The following is a 17,432-nucleotide window of genomic DNA, read 5'->3' on the forward strand; positions in this document are numbered from 1 at the left end:
TTTAATAATCAAATACTGTTAAATATACTACGTGTACTATTTATCACATATGACAATTATATTTATTATTGAATAACCTTAATATTACAATAATTTTTACTTGTCTGTTTTTTTAACCTCTTAAAGGTTGAAAGTACAGGGGTATTAAACCTCTCAAAAGGTGTCCATGTGTGGGATATTTAGGCCTATCCCTGTAAATCTACTTCTGTCTTCACAGTTTAGCCAATACATTTTTGTGAAGAATATAATCATTGCAAACTTTCTACAGTCGAATCTTGGAATCTTAATAATCACATTTTCACCAGTAACCCGTAAGGCTCTTTATTATCTTAGAGAAAGGACACCTCATTTTTTATGTCTCTGTAAATGCAGTTTCAACACAACAAATGTCTGTGTAAATGGGTAATCAGACAGGAAGCTGGAATTATAAATGACATAATCTTAGAGCTAGAATGGTCCATTGAAATAATCTATTCCAATCCCTTTGTTTTGCATTTGAAGAATGGACATCATGGAGAGATGGACCCACTTGTTCCAGGTCCCGGAGCCCTGTCATAGGAGAACCAGGACCATGTATCCTGACTGCTGGAGTCTAGGGGCCTTCCTGTAACTCCATTTTTACCCTACCTCCAGAGGCATCTCATATTATTGACATCTCTGAATATGAAGCCTTAAAGAGAATTTCTGATGCAATTTTAAAAGAGATACGCATTTTGCAATGTCATCCCTTAGATTGCCCCGGGTCCCAGGGTTAGGGTTAGGTCAACAGTCTCAGAACTTCAGGCAATATTTAGCTTTCTGCTTCTTTCTACCTGTAGCTTAAATGAATAAAATCATTAATTCACTCACTCTCATTTATTCATTCAACAAACATTTCTTGGATACTACTACATACCAGGCCTAATCCCTGGGTTAAGAATTACTTTCACCCAGTGTAGACACATGACACTTTTTAAATGCCTTCAAAAAAAGAAAAAAGAAAAACAAAAAAAAAAACTTTTCCACTGATACAGAATAATTTCCAAGACTTAATGTTATGTGAAAAAGCAAAATGTAGAACAGTATGTATATGATGCAACCATTTGTTATGAAAAAAAAGAAGAAAAAGAATACATATGTGTACAGACACAGAAAAACAGTCACTTATATATATACATACATTGGTATATAAACAGAATACTTCTGGAAGGATAATCACATAATTATTAATACTGGTTGCCTCTAAGGAGTGGAACTGAGTGGCTGGGGACTAGGGTTTAAGGAAGAATTTTCATTTGAATTTTGATCCATGTGAAATTACTATCTATTCCAAAAATAAATTAAACTAAAACTAAAAATAACAGACTCATTCCTTCTACAATTTTGAAGATGCCCCTACCCTCAGAACAAGCCTGTAGTCAGGTTCATCTTTGTTACAGAGCCCTGTCCTGAAGCCCTTACAGTCTTCCTTTTCTTTCTACTTTTATCTTTATGGCCTTGTACCACGGATCTCCACCCAACTGGCCACAAGACTTCCTTCCCATCAAGACTGAATTGTATCTGGCAGCAGGACTGCTATAAAGACAGAAACTCCCGTCTGTATTTAAGGTCTGAGAAATGAAAGTATATCTGTGTAACGAAAGAATTATGTTATGTTGGAGTACAAAACGCGCTCACATCTGCACTAATGGGAGAAAGCCTATTTATGATTAATCTAAAAATGTTATATATCTTTAAAATAGTTCTATCTCTACTTTAAAAAATTGGAGTGTTACTGATACACTGTGTAAGAAAACAAAACAACACTCTGAAAATTAGACTCAGGAGGAATTAGGAAACTGTCAGATTTCCCCAGGATCTTCTCAAACCTTCTCTTCCTTTTACCTTAAAAGCTCTCTTTGTAACTCTATGCTGGTAAGAGATTTTTCTGCTTAATAAAAAGCAACCACCTAAGAAGACATATATTTAGTCAAATCTCTAGTATCCGAGTTTCCAATACCAAGCTACTTGTGAAGTGAGTTTGAACCTAACTATCAGAAACTAGAATGTAACACCATACCTTGATTAATTTATGGGAATAGTCCCCTAGGAATTAATGGGGGTGAGGGGAAGGGAGGGGTAGACAGCAGGGGGGTAACCTGAAAGAAAAGATGTTCATAGCAGTCCTATTTACAAAGAAAAAGTGGGAAATAACTCAAATTGCCAACAGCATAGGAATGACCAAGCAAACCATTCATGTCGAAAAAGAGTAATCTTATGTAGCAATTAAAATTTAAAGGATAATAATATTAAGAGAAAGCATTCTCACACAATGGTCTATACACTGACTGCAACTCTAAAATTTATTTTATATTCATTTATAACAGTCAGATGAAAATTTGGAGTGATAGTAACAATTTAATGACAATTAGGTAGTTCTTCCTTTTGCAAAGTTTTATCTACGTCTCACAAAAAGATAAAAAATCTTGGTTGAATTCTTCATTGCACTTGGCTAAAGAGTTTCCTCATTTGATGAGGGATTGAATTACAGTATCTCTATGTTCAAGCTCTAAAAAGTCTATGTACTTTCTTATTTAATCCCATGAATTTATGGAGAACATTAAACATTACCAGTTCCACAGACTGCAAAATCTTGGATCAGATTGCTTTCATAAATATGAGCCTGTACTACTGTTTTAATTTCTACAGTTTATAAAGAAAATGAATCTGCAGTGAGGTGACTAGAATCTGGTTCAGATACCAAATATATCAAGCTCCTAAATTCAACCCTATTTTATTCAATCTTTAAAAAAGATTTGATTAGGATTAGAAGATGATGGTCAAGGTCTGCCAATATATACACTTTCCAGCCTTTTTCGAGTATTTCCCACTCAGGAATCAGGAGAAAAAAAAAAAACCAATTACATAAGTCATGATACCAGCAACAGCAGCATTAAAAATAACAACAATAGCATACACTGAGTGTTTATTATGTGCCAGGCACTACGTCAGATGCTTTACTTGGATTTTTTTTCCCATTTAATCCTAATAATAACTCTCAGACAAACATATTATTATTCAATTTACAGGCAAAAGGTCAAGGTCAGAGGGGATAAAAAATTTGCCCATGGTCACCCAGCAGAGCCAGGACTTGAATCAAGTCTATCAGATTTCATGCTGTTAGGATCATTACACTATATTGCTTTTCTAACACAAAGTCAAGATTAACTCCTTCCAAATTATGTTTTTCTTTTTCTGGAGGGAGGAGTAACTAGATTTATTTGTTATTTATTGGAGGTACTGGGGATTGAACCCAGGACTTCCTGCATGCTAGTCATGCACTCTACCACTGAGCTATACCCTCCCCCTGCAAATTATGTTTTTCTGAGTCTGTACTTCCCTCTCATTATGAAGCATCAAGTTGAAATTAAAACTTCAGTATGACTTATAATCAGTATAACTAAATAGTAAAAATAATGCCAATTGGAATGAACCTACATAAAAACAGATCAGAAATACAGAATTAGTTAAACCTCATTCAAATTATATAAAATATAAACTATGTAGTGTGATATGAAATTATGATGAGCAATGGGAACATAAAATGCTCTATGAAAATAGATGGGTTTGTAGGGCAGCAACAAAACAGAAACAAAACAGGATGGGCTGGGATAAAGGCTAATGGGCTGGAACTTTTTTTTTGCTTTTTAAAGTTGTGCTTTTCAGCACTACCTCCAATCAATGCTGGCGACTCCACATTTCCCAGTAGTGTGTGATAGCTTCTGAGACCCCAGAGAAGCTCAATCAAACTCATAATTACGGTTATGAGACAAGGTAAAAACCTTCAGCATATAATTCAATTTCCTGAACTGCAAGAGTACCTGTGATAACAGGGGGATTGGAAGAGTGACTTTCCTGACCACGAATGAAAAATTTAGTTTAAACCTGCTGTTAAGTTATCTCAAGTTCAGGCCAATAATGATAAAAGAATATAGTGTGGAGAAATCTGCCCTGTTTTCATCTTGTGCAACTGACTTTCTAAACAGGTATACTAATGATCAGTTTTTCTTGGAGGAGTCTTTTTCCCTTTCCTTTCCTAGGTTGCCAGTTCAGAGCTAATTGCTCTGTGCCAACAGCAGTAAAAGGGATGGAGTGCTCTGTTTAACCACAGCCAGATGAAGCAACTTCTCAATTATTCACTTATTAAATTCAATACTGCTGAGGGGAAGAAGGAATATGACACATGAACCATACTTACATATTCAGAATTCACCCTGAATCATACTGAATATCACAACTAAGAAACTGAATTAAACCATTTATGTATCTGACACGTATGATATGATTAATGTGAATTATGAAAATTTATTCTAAGTTGCAATGTAACAAAAAGCAATTTAAAGTTATTTTTGCACATCAATTACACAAACACCTGAGCTCTCAAAGTTGGAAATTTCCACATGTCACTGACAAAGTTAATTGTCTAATAAAAGAAAACTCCCAAAGTTATGAAATTTAAAGTATATTTCTAAGAGCACTGTATGAAATTTTAAACAACTGAAGTTGACTTATGAACAAGTACCCTAAATTTATCAGCACACAAAACTTTCAGCTACTCTATTTTTGTTTTCCCCACACAGGACACTCTTAAGTGATAAGGTATTCTATTTTGCTTGACAAGACAATGCATCCTAGGTAGATAGTTATTTACAAAGATATTTTAATAGCAGCCACTTTTGTTATTAAGTTTTAAAAACTCATTACATTTGCTAAATAACTAGCTGAGATATAACATATTTGGGGATTTTTAGGAAATTATAAAATATAATCATGTTAACTCAAAAACTGCCAAATGTTTTCTCTGAATTAACCTGCTTTAAAAAGAAATCTGAGCTATTATAAAATTTGAAATAAATTACCAAAAGGAAATGTGGAATTAAAAATCATTAATTTGGGTATCTAGTTGAAAGAAATACTGCTAATCAGAGCCTAGGGGATATACATTTTAACCGCAGGAACAAGAAGTTGACCATCATATGGCAAAAGACTGACTATATGTGATGGATAAATTCTTATATTTAGAATTGTGCGGGTGCTTCCGGACTTCAGTTCTCACCAACAGCTGAGACAATAGGTGAGAAATGGGAAATGGGAGTGACAGGAGAGACTGACACACACACAGACCAAAAGAAAAAATGCCAGGGAGTTGGCCGGCATGGGAGAACAACCAGTATTTCCTCCCAGTGGCATTAAAGTAAGAGAAAATTAATAAACAGTGCTCATGCCGTATAATCATCTGCAAATGGAATACTCTGTGATGGGAGAAAACTGGCTCTTTCAAAGACTTAGGACCCTCCTGGATAAGAAGAGATGATAGTTAACAGGGGCACTGGGAGAAGAACCGGGTCAGAGCTTCCTTTGGGTTTTCACGTTTGGGAGGAGAGCTTTTAAACAGATCTATTCACCTTGACCCATATTCATCAGAGACACTGAATATCAAATTAGAAGCCTCACCTGGGGCTTCTGCAGACTAGCAGGTAGGTGATCCCTGGTGAAGACTGGATTGGATGGCTGGGTAGGTATTTACTTTCACTGTAACGTCCTGTCACCCAACATAGTTCCTCAGAACAAAAGTTTTCTTTCTTTGCCACCCTCACAGCAGCCTTAGCTGCTGCTCTGTGCAGCCTTGCTAAAGTGTGATGAAACGGTCACCCTAACAGTATGTTCCTCTCCTTGTAGCAGTTCTCTGACATCTGTGAAGTCCACCGCACTAAGCAGTGTTACGGGCGGACGCAGAGGGGACCCAGCAGAAACCTCGATCATTTTGAGTCATTTTAAAATGGACTCTTTTGTTCTGTGTCTCCAGGGCAGACAGAAAGCCTGCTCAGAAAGAGACTGGACATGCTAATAAGCAAACCAAATGCTTCAAAGCAGTATCATCAGTTCTCTCCAGCCTGCTTTTCCTGCTTCTATAGAGAGAGGCCAGTCACCACCTTTCTATTTCAGTCACATTATGGTTCTGTGGGAACTGTCATTTTCCTTTACTGCGGTTTCCAAGGCCCGAAAATAACCTTCTCATTAGTTTCACTCAAGTTCATTGTTAACATAAATAGGCCAAAATAGGCAGCCACGTACAGAGCACTTTAAGGGAACATTATCAGACTGCTCATCTATTTATGGTCTCAATAGAAATATTCAAAAGAGCACAAAAAAAATCCTTGGTTTTTCATATTCTTAGGAAATACACTGTGGATAATTTTTAACTTCCTGGAAACGAATTAAGATGACTGATATCTTTTAATTCTGTTTAGGCTTGACTCTCTCTGTCACATCCAGGTGGCCGCTAGCAGAAGCTTGAGTAATGTGGAAAATATGTCTGTGCAGCTGCTGGCGAAGAAGCAAAATTATACTTCCTCAGAAACAGTGTGACAGAGTTCCTGCAAAGGAATGCAATGTTGGCTGATTTGCAAGCAGAATTGCCACTGGTATGCATTCTCCAATTCAATCCCAACACTCCCTGGACACATCCCATTCTGGAATGGCATGGCTGCAGCTCATAAAAATAGAATGGTTCCACTGTGGATCAGGTGCTCTTCTTTCCTGTCTGTCCTCCAGGACACACGCATGCTTAGGGTAAGGAAGGAAAACTAGCTCTGAGGAAGAACAAATGATGCCAGAAGACAGATCAGGCCCCACTGCCCCCCTCACTGGTTAAGGGCAGCTAATGAGGGCTGTCTTATTGGCTCAGTTTCAATAGTTACCTTTAGCCTTAACTACGGACAAAGTCACTTGAACAATAGTTAACTACCAGTAGGATCAGTGATTTTCCCTACGCCTGGCTTGCACAGAAGAATGCAAACATCTTTCCCTGGGGAGTTTCAGGACAGCTGATCAATCTGGAAACAAAATTGTATCTCAGGGATTGGCAAACATTTTCCATAAGGGGCCAGATAGTAAGTAGTCTGTGTGTGCTACATAAAGCCTCTGTTGCAACTATTCAATTCTGAAGATACAGCTCAAAAGCAGCCATAGACAGTATGTTAACAAATGAGTATGTGTTCCAATAAAACTTTATGTATAAAAACAGGCAGTGGGCTCGGTTTGGCCCATGGCCATAGTGTGCTCTCTCTTATTCTAACAGGTACACTGATGTTCCTACAAGAGTAATCGAAAATGATGACAATCAGAATCAAGTTGTTCTGGCAAAACTAATCTATGGTATTAGAAGCCAGAATAGTGGTTGCTCTTTGTGGAGTCTGGAGGAGTTTGGGAAAGTAATTGGGACGGAGAAGAAGGAAGTTTCTCGGTTACTGGTAATACTGTTTCTTAATGTGGGTGTTGGGAAAATTCACTGAGTTTTGAGAGAACTTATTTATGAGTTGTGTTAATTTCTGTGTGTATTTGGAAATTCAATAAACTTTTTTTTAAAGAAAAAAACTCAACCTGTTTTAAAGGAGAAGTCGTTCAAGAAAAATAAGGTAGAAAATCCTCTCTAGAGAGTGTAGAATTTGGGCCAACTGTCTGTGGGTTCCTAGCTATGCAGTGAGAAGGACAAAGGCCACATTTTCAGTGTGCTTTAAAAAAAATTATGGTAAAAAAACACATAACATAAAATTTACCATCTTAACCATTTTTAAAGTGAACAGTGTAGTAGTGTTAAGTATATTCACATTGTTGTGAAACAGATGTCCAGAACTTTTTCATCTTGCAGATCCGAAACTCTACACCCATTAAACAACAACTGTGTGTTTCCCCTCCCCTCAGACCTTACTAACCACCAGTCTACTTTCTGTTTCTATGAATTTGACTACTTTAGGTACCTCACATCAGTGGAATCATATAGTATTTGCCTTTTAGTGATTGGCTTACTTCACTTAACATAATAATGTCCTCAAAGTTAATCCAGATTATACCATGTAACAGGGATTCCATTTCATTTTATGGCTGGATAATATTCCATATGAATAGACCACATTTTGTTTATCAATTTATCTGTTGGACATTTGGGTTGCTTCTACATTTTGCCTATTGTGAATATGAACGAGAGTGTGCAAATATCTCTTCAAGACCCTTTCAATTTTATTGGCTATAGATCCAGAGGTGAGGTTGCTAGATCATATGGTAGTTCCATTTTTAATTTTTTGAGGCACTTTCATACTGTTTCCTATAGACATTGCACTATTTTATAATTACACCAACAGTGCATAAGGATTCCATTTTTCCACATCTTAACCCACACTTGTTATTTTCTGGTTTTGTGATTGTAGCATAGCCCAATTCTTTAGAAGCCTTTTTTGAAGACTGGCAAGGCCTTACCTAAATTAAACTCTAAATTAAAGGCCTCCAAGAAAGGTACCTTAAATCCTTATTAAAACTTTATGTTCATCCCAAAAGACCAGCAACATTTTCATATGACTTCACCTTCTTTGCTCAAAGTTTTTTAATTCGTTGAAGGTTCCTAGCAGGTGAAATGCACAACAGCATAATACAGGATACAGAGCAAGAGGAAAATTTCAGAATTATGTTTTCATATCTTGTTTGAAATGCCGTCTTTTGTATCTCTCAGAGAAAGCAATAATATGACTATTAAAAGAGCAAGTATAGGGTGAATACATAATTTATTTCATTAACTTTGGCTCCACTACACTGGAGTAACTGGGAACTCTCCCAAAGGAACAAGTAGATTGGCATGGGTGGAAGCTAAGAATTCTCCAAACTAATGACACAATTAGGAGGGAAAGGGTCTAAGGTGTGAACTAAATCAGTGGATGATCAAACAGAGAAGCCAGGCTGCAGGAGCTACATGTAGTTGCCTACCTTGCTCTTCCAGAAGGACTCGCACAGCTGAGTTTTCCTCTACTTTTCTTCTGGCTGCTTCTTCTTCTTCTTTTGACCACTGCATGTGATCCCTTTTAAAAAATTAAGATATAAAACATGCTTTATAATTGAAGAAGGCAGAAAAAGGGTGACAAGAGATACATCTTTCATTCTAGATTAGTCAGACAAATGACACAAACAAATTTCAAGTCAAATGAATATATTTTGTGTCAGATGTTCCTTCTGATAGTGCTGGTACAACCCTGGAACTCCTACAGTTCTTCTATTTAAATCTGGTTATATTGCAAGCCCCAGCCACCTTCTGGAAATGACTGCTGAAGTAACGTCCCAGGAGTACTATGTTACGTGTCTGTCTGGGTGCTGGTATGGTTTACTGTGTATCACTCTAAGCTAAATTTACTTGCTTTTTTGTTAATTTATGAACAGGGCATTCTTTAACAGTTTTTAATACTCCTTTTACACTTTTCTTATAGCTGCCTTAATTCCTGTTTATGAATTCATTTACATTTAAATGACAGACTACTTGATAGAGCATATAAGAAGGTCATCTTTCTAAGATCTGGCACTTTCTATAAGTATTTTCAGTTTCAGAATTTACTCTATATGAGAGGATATTATTTTCTGCTGCAAAGATGTCTTTCTTTGAATAGAAGCAACATCTTTATACAAAAAAGGTGATTTTTTTTCCTTTGGTTTTGTTTTTATAAACCCCGCATTTCTTTTTTTGCAATGGGTAAGACTATAAGTGAGTGATGTCGTTTCCTGGAATAAACCATTTTTCTAAACAGTAAAGAAATCACACAGCCAAAATTCAAGCCTGTTGTAGTCATCTAGGAGTAATGAGTCCCAGGGCTAAGGTGGCAGCAATAAAAAGCAAAAAGGCAGAATGGAGAGAGAGACACTGTGAAAGAGAATGAGCGTTATGACCTGAAGATTAACTATATGTTAAGGAGAGAAGAATGAGAGTCAGAATGATTCTTAGGTCTCAAAACAGTATTGAGGAAAGTAGGGGGGGTAATAATAACAGAATAAGGAGTTTCTTTGGGTGGAATGAAGACAAACTTCGTACTATTTTAAGTCAAGTTTATGCAATCAGATATGAGAGAGTATATTCCAGTGACCTGGCTATAAATACACCACTGAAAGGTGAGAAATTGCTTTCTTTCAAGAAGGATCAAAACCGGTACACTGAAGTTCCCAGGAAAAGTATATGATAATGTAAAAATCAGTGTTCTGTAGATCAAAATTTAACCACTATTATTGCAAACAAAACCCAATCACTTACAACCCAAATAATCATTAAACAGCTTTGTCACTTGTTCTAACGAATGAGATTCAAACAAATTTTTGCTTTGACTTACTTTAAGCAATCACATAACTTGGAGCTGGTAACTACATTTTATATTCTGTACACATAAATAGAGAATATTATTACATGATAGCTATGACATTAAAGACTGTAAGTCATTTCTTGAAAAAAATAGTATTACTAAGGCTGAGGACAAGCTTCTCATCTATGAATTTCTATAAAACATAAGAAAGAAAATAGAACAGTCCCTGTAAAAAAAAAAAAGCTCTGAGACAATGAGAGTGTATGTGGTTTTTAGCTTTAAGCATTTCTTTTAAACTATTAGTTTAACTTGTTTCTTCCTGAGTATTTAATAGATTTAGTTATTTCTTAAATTACTCTAACTTCCTTACACTGTTTTTTATGTTGCTTCATTTTCTTAACTGCTAAGTGAGGGGAATATTATACCCTAGGCCCCTACAGAACAGATTTTCCACTGTACAGTTACAGTATTCCCATAGAAACCCATAAAATGTTTCTACTGTATTTATGGGGACTTCCTCTAGACGTGCTGCTTTATGGCAGTTCTTTATATTAGAAGAGTCTAATTCATGTATACCAAAACCCAGCAGACAGCAATAAGAATCATTTGGGTTTATGAGTAATAAATACAATTATAACAGAATTTAAGCATAGAGACAACTAACTAACAAAACAAAATAATCAAGTATTTAACAACCACCACCACCAGCACCACTACAACCACTGAAGGAAGAAAATGGCTTATACTGTTTGACTTGCAAATTGTACTTCTGGGAATTTATTGTAACAGAACAACTAGAAAGAACAGAAAAGTTCTGTACTGAGCAGTATCTGTACAACAACATTCACTGGAATACCAAATATAATATCAAAAAATTAGAAACAACCTCAGTGGTAGGATAACAAAACTATTATAAGTAATATTATGACAATATACGAATATTATGCCGACATTTAAAAGGAGAGATATGAAGGTTACGTAACAACATGAAAAGGTGTATATGAATAGCATGAGGTTAAAAAAGCAGATCCCCAAATTATATATGTATTATAATCATAACTATGTAAAATTATATACACACTGGGTGAAATAAAAAACATTATATTATAATAGTGGAATTAAGAGGTAATTGTCTTAAAATTTCCTTAATATTATAAAGCTGCTTCAACTAGAGGTAATTTTTTTAAAAACTATATTTACAAAAAAAAACTATACTATATGTTTAAGACATATAACAATGCTCATTAAAACTTTATATCGTTCTTCTTGGGGGAAAACCCAGTCATCTTTACAATAAAAAAGAAGGTATGTTTTCCTAAAAAAGAGAATTGACAAAAAAATACAAATATACTATTTTTCCTAAAAAATTTGAATTTGAGAAAAATAAATCTTAAAAATAAAAGGATTTTTAGTAAGAAATTTTCACAACATGGCTAGTAGAATTAAGTCATAATTTTGGAGTAGTCATAAGTCCTATGACTTCAGTTCATATGTGTGCATGTATGTGTGTATCTCGTATGCCTTCTATATGTACAGAGCAATTGAATGATGATGCTTTGTATAAATAATTGTGTATTTAGTTTGGTTTGGAAAAGTTAAAGCGTGCACACACACACACACACTCCCCAACTGTTTAGCTTGAGTAAAAATGTTTTTGAGGATCCTACCTATAGAAAACTCTGCTAAATGTGGTCCCACTTCCTATTATAATTTTAACAATCATATATAAACCAAACCACTCAGTGTAAGCTATGTAGAGAGAATGTTTTTCTGTCTTTGTCATTTACTGTGCATGTAAAAGTGTCATTATAGAACAAAATTTAAAGACAAATTTAATAGACGTATTGGGTGCCTAGTGAATTAAAAATAAAATATTCTTAGGTCAAAGGAAGAAGTGGAGTTTATTAGTTTCAGCTTAAAACTATTTCAATAATCTTTAACTCCAAAACAAAGTCATTTTTATTACATAGTTACAATTACATTAATAACAGAAACATTTAAAGAGAAAAGTCTTATCTTTTGTTTAAACATCCTAATCTATTAACAGTTCATAATTTTTCAAGTTCCCTTTCTGTATTTGTGGATACACACACATATCATATAGGTACAAAATCTTCATAATTATGATTTAAAACTGCTGAATAGGACTTGTGATTTGGGTCATGAGTACCTGGTAATAGGCTTACCCTCATGCCATAAACAGTAATAAAACCAGATAAAATAGTATACAAAGCAACTGTTTTTAGGCATTGGACTACACCTCAGACAGTGTAGGACTGTGATTCTTAAGAGAAACACAAAAAGCCAGTGCTCACACTTACCCTGGCTTTCTGCCTGGGACATGTTCTAGACTGTGGTGCAGAGGTGGAGCCCAAGGAGAAACCGGCTGTCTCACTGAGTGGCAGTTTTGTGCGTTGAGAAGGCAGGTATCAGTGTTCAGAGCTGCTGAGATGGTGAGGCTGTGCAGCAGAATACTGAATAAGAAGGCGCTGGACAAAACTGAGGGCCCTTGAAGTCTGCATAGGCAGTACTAAGCCATAGTGGAGAGACCTCTCTGAACATCTCAGGTATTCAGTTAAGAGCCCAGAAATCCCAGGCTATAGGAATAATAATGATACTAGATTCAGAACAGTACCGAAGTATTTTCACCCTAACAATGCCTAAAATTAAATCTGACCTGACCAAGAAGATTTGGCAATAATTTACTGACCTGCCAGAAAAAACTCAACACCTTTGAAGGAAGACAACATAATCCAGATTCCATATAAGATATCCATAATGTCCACCATACAATCAAAACTATTAGCATGTGAAGAAACAGGAAAGTGTAATCCCTAAACAAGAGAAAAGGTATTCTCTTTTACAGACTGTCTCTATACAGACTAAGAAAATCCAAATGCTGAAATTAGGTACACAAAGACTTCAAAACAGCTTTTTAAAAAAAAGTTTAAAGATTTCAAGAAAAAGATGAATAGAATGAATGAATAGGTAGGACACCTCAGCAAAGAAATGGAAACTATTAAAAGGACATTCTAGAACTAACCCACATCAATATCTGAAATAAAAATTCATTGTGTAGGCTTAAAAGTTGACGGATGCTGCAGGAAGAAAAGGGTCAGTGAATTTAAAGATGTAGAAAGTATCCAAACTGAAAAAGAGAGAAAGAGAAGACTGGAAAAAATGTATTAGTCTTGGTAATCTATAGGATAACACAAATTGGTCTAAGAAACACATAAATTGAAGTCCCAGAAATAGAGGAGAGAGAGAGAGAGAGGAAAAACTGAGGAAAACTAGTTGAAACTTCTCCAAATTTGATTTTTTATAAAAGTAAAATCAATAAATCCAGCAAGTACAGTAAACCCCAGGCAAGAAAACTTACATATTTATTTCCTTTAATACTCCCAACACCCCATGAAAAAAACTTGCTCAAATTCATACACCTGGTAAAGGGCAGAGTCAGGACTTAAATTCAGATTTTTTGGATTCTAAAGTCCATGTTTACCTACTATATTAACTCTCAGTCTAGCTGTAAGCTTCTAGTAGACATGAACTGGATCCCATATTTCTCTATATTGACTCAGATATTCAAACATACTTACTGGGTACCTAAAATATAAGGAATATACTGATGAAACAAATAAAAGCTAAGCTCTTCTGTGAAGAATCATACAATCTAATAATGAAGATAAAACAGACACTTAAGTAACTAAAGTACATCCTAGGAAATGGTAATAATAATAAAAGTAATATAGCTAACTCTTATGTGTTGCTTATTTATCATGCACATACAATTTATATTATAATATATACTAATTCAGTCCTCACAACAATGCTGTGAGTAAATATTACTATTATTATCCCATCTTAGAGATGAGGAAACTGAGGCACAGAGCAATTAAGTAACTTCCCAAGGTTAGACATATGGACTGCCTCTCATAACAAATGATTATATAAGGAGAATTCAGACTATATAATAAGAAAGAATTCTTTAAAAAAATTTTTTTTTCTTTTTGGGGGAAAGGTAAGTAGGTTTATTTATTTTATTTATATGGAGGCACTGGGGATTGAACCTAGGACCTTGTGCATGCTAAGCAGGTGCTCTACCACTGAGCTATACCCTCCTCCCAAGAAAGAATTCTTGATATCTGAACTCTATTGGGATTCTGGAAACAGTTTATTACTTAAATGGGTTATATAATAGAAAGTTATTTTGCAAGATACAGGTCTTACCTTGGAACTACAGAGAATTGCTTAGCCCAGTGTTTTTAAACTAAAGGCCATGACCCTTTTAGTGAGTCATGAAATCAATTTAGTTAGTCTAACCTACACTTAAAAAGAGAAATGAATGGAAATTGAGTAGAAAAGAGTAAACGGAAACTATCAGTATATGTCTCACATGGTAAAACTGGATAGGAAACTTCTGTTCCTGTTTCATATACGTGTATGTGTTATGTGTAGTACATGTACTGGTCCATGATGCAAACTGTACTTCTTTGTGTGGATCATGCCAAAAAGTTTGAAAGTCACTGGCCTAGCTGATTTAGTCGTATGATAATACAAGTGCTTACTGCTTCCTTATAAATTTCAGGGATGCCCTGAAAAGTTCCTATATACTTAAACCAGGAACAGTGTGGAATAAGGAATGATTTTTCCGAGTAGCCACGTAAGTTGCTCAAAATACACAGATGTCTAGGCCATGTCTCACAAACATTCTGAATATAGTTTGAGGTCAGTGTCCCCCAAGTTGATAAATATACTAAATGTAATGAAAAGACTGTAAGTAGAATATAAGATGGTTTAGTCACTGTGGGAAACAGTTTGGTGGTTCCTCCAAAAGTTAAATATAGAATTACCAGATGACCTCACAATCCCATTCCTAGGTATATATTTCAAAGAGTTGAAAACAAGGACTTAGACAAGTACATGTGCACACATGTTCACAGTGGCTCTATTCACAAGAGCCAATACGTGGAAACAGCTTAAATATCAGTCCAGACAATGAAAGAATAAACCAACTGTGCTATGTACACACAATGGAATATTATTCTGTCATCAAAAGGAAATGAAGTACTGATTGCTACCATGCTACAACGTGGATGAACCTCCAAGACATTAGGCTAAGTGAAAGAAGCCAGACACGAAAGGTCACATATTGAATGATCTCATTTTTACAAAATATCCAGAAGAGGTAAATCCATAGACACAAAACACAGATTAGTGGTTGCCAAGTGCTGGAAACTGCAACATAAGTATAAACTGTTTAACAGATAAACAATTTTAGAATGATGGAAATGTTTCAGAACTAGGTAGAGACACTGGTTTTACAAATTCATGAAGGTAATTAATGCCACTGAATTGTTTATTTTAAAATGGTTAATTTTATGTTATATGAAATTCATTTCATTAAACTATTAAAAATTATAGCTTACAGGCAGATGTGAATACCAGTAATACAGAAATCTAGAATCTAGAGGGCAAATATTACTAAGGACATTGGAAACTGAAAAAAAAAGGGTATTTTAATTTTTTCTCAAAGAATTTTTTAAAAGAGGTTCATATATAGAACAAATAGTTCTTACTAACTAAACTAGAGGTTAAAGAGAAAAATGAATTGTAGTCAATTCTGATCAACATCTCAGAGAAAACTGACATGTATTTTTTAAGAAACATCTTTAAAAAATCAAGATTTAGCCTGAGGAAACATTATTTTTAAATATCACAGAGGAAATAAGGAAGGAAGGAAGAACTTTTGGACAAAACTTTGGACTTGAAGTAAGGGGAATGTAGACAAGTCTTTTGGTTTTCCGTTTAACTTACATATCTTCTTGCCAAACCAAAGAAAAAAGGAGGGGGGAACCATGAGGAGGTGATGTGAAACAATTACTTTCCTCTTCCCTTGGAGGAAATTATTTTTTTATTATTATTACAGTATATATCTATCTGCCTTTGGAGAGCATTCACTACTTATCCTGGCAAAGGAAGAATAACCTCTTGGGGGGTATGCTGTGAAGGAGGATGGCTGTAGAGACAAGATCAAGGCTTTTCAAACTTTGATCAACTAGACCCTAAAGGTCCCCAGGCTGCTGGAGTGAGGGAGGTGTGGGAGAGGAAAAGGGAGGTGGAGCTGTTGATCCCCCAAGCCTCTGTGCTCACTTAATTCGGAGTATGTTTGTTTTTATCTTTTAAATATTGGGATTCTTTGTTAAGACTTCACTTGGAAAAAAAACTCTACTGCTAAAGAAAAGTCTGAAAATCATGGACTGGATCAAGGATTCCTAAACCTGGCTGTTCAACAAAAATAACTAAAAGAGCTTTTTCAAATCACAAATTCCTGGGCCACACCACTAATCCTAGTGAAATAATAACTTCCCAAGGGATTCTTATGCAGTAGCCCTAAGCTGGCCCACAGTGTTGGCAGGCACTGAACCAGATGACCCTTACTTCCCTGAGCGCCTACGACAAAACAGAACTTACATGGGCAGGCAGGAATCTTGGGCAAAAGAGCTGGTGGTAGCAGATGGAAAAAGAGATGGAGACAACCAAATCACTAGAGTCTAATGAAGAAAAAAAAAAAAAACTGGCAAACGAGGAATTTGCCTAGGACCAGAAGTTCCTCTGGAGGTTTACTGCCTGGCAATTATCTCACAGCCTGTTACAACTGTCCATACTGGTGATGGTAGTCAAAATGATTTAATTTAGCAACTATCCAAGAAAGTATAATGTCAGTCACATATGTAACTTAAAATTTTCTAGTAGTCACACTAAAAACAAGTGAAAAGAAATGGAATTAATTTTAATAATATATTTTATTAAATTGAATATATCCAAAATAATACCATTCAATATTTAAGTCAAAAATTATTAATGATATATTTTACCTTTTATTTGTATTAAGTCTTCAAAATGTTACAGCACATCTTGATTCAGACTAACCAGGTTTCAAGTGTTCAACAACCACATGTGGCTAGTGGCCACCATATTGTATCATGTGGACTAATTAACAAAAAGTCAATCTATTTCCTTTTAAATTGATATTCTGTTGCAGTAGAAACACAAACAGTACATGCATTTCTTTCCCAGCCCTTGAGGCCCTGCTCCCAAGGCTAGTCAGATAACAATTTAGTCTGCAGATACCGTACCCAACCTCACATCTTCAGCCCTGACCTTTCTCCCTCTTCCTGCAGGCAGAATCTATGTTCTGGACATTTTTATCAGAATGTCCTGCTCCCAAAACCTATTCAAAATATCTAAAACTAAATTCACCATCTTTATTCCAAAATTTAAAAAAATCAATTAATCTCTTGA

General features: G+C 35.3%; 1 protein-coding gene across 3 annotated transcripts in view; it reads right to left on the bottom strand.

Annotated features, from left to right (window-relative positions):
* Positions 1-17,432, bottom strand: part of METTL8 (methyltransferase 8, tRNA N3-cytidine) — a 66,589-nt gene that overhangs the window by 19,950 nt on the left and 29,207 nt on the right. For 2 of the 3 annotated variants that reach the window (XR_012072659.1, XR_012072658.1), the window contains one exon: positions 8,776-8,867. Coding sequence is in view for 1 of the 3 variants with exons in the window: in XM_072961151.1 (XP_072817252.1) it covers positions 8,776-8,867; positions 12,449-12,586 (230 nt within the window). In the remaining 2 variants the exon portion in view is untranslated. Of the gene's footprint in view, positions 1-8,775; positions 8,868-12,448; positions 12,587-17,432 lie in introns of all 3 variants that reach the window. The other variant, XM_072961151.1, reaches the window with a different exon arrangement.

Source organism: Vicugna pacos, chromosome 5 (assembly GCF_048564905.1).
Source record: "Vicugna pacos chromosome 5, VicPac4, whole genome shotgun sequence".
NCBI lineage: Eukaryota > Metazoa > Chordata > Mammalia > Artiodactyla > Camelidae > Vicugna > Vicugna pacos.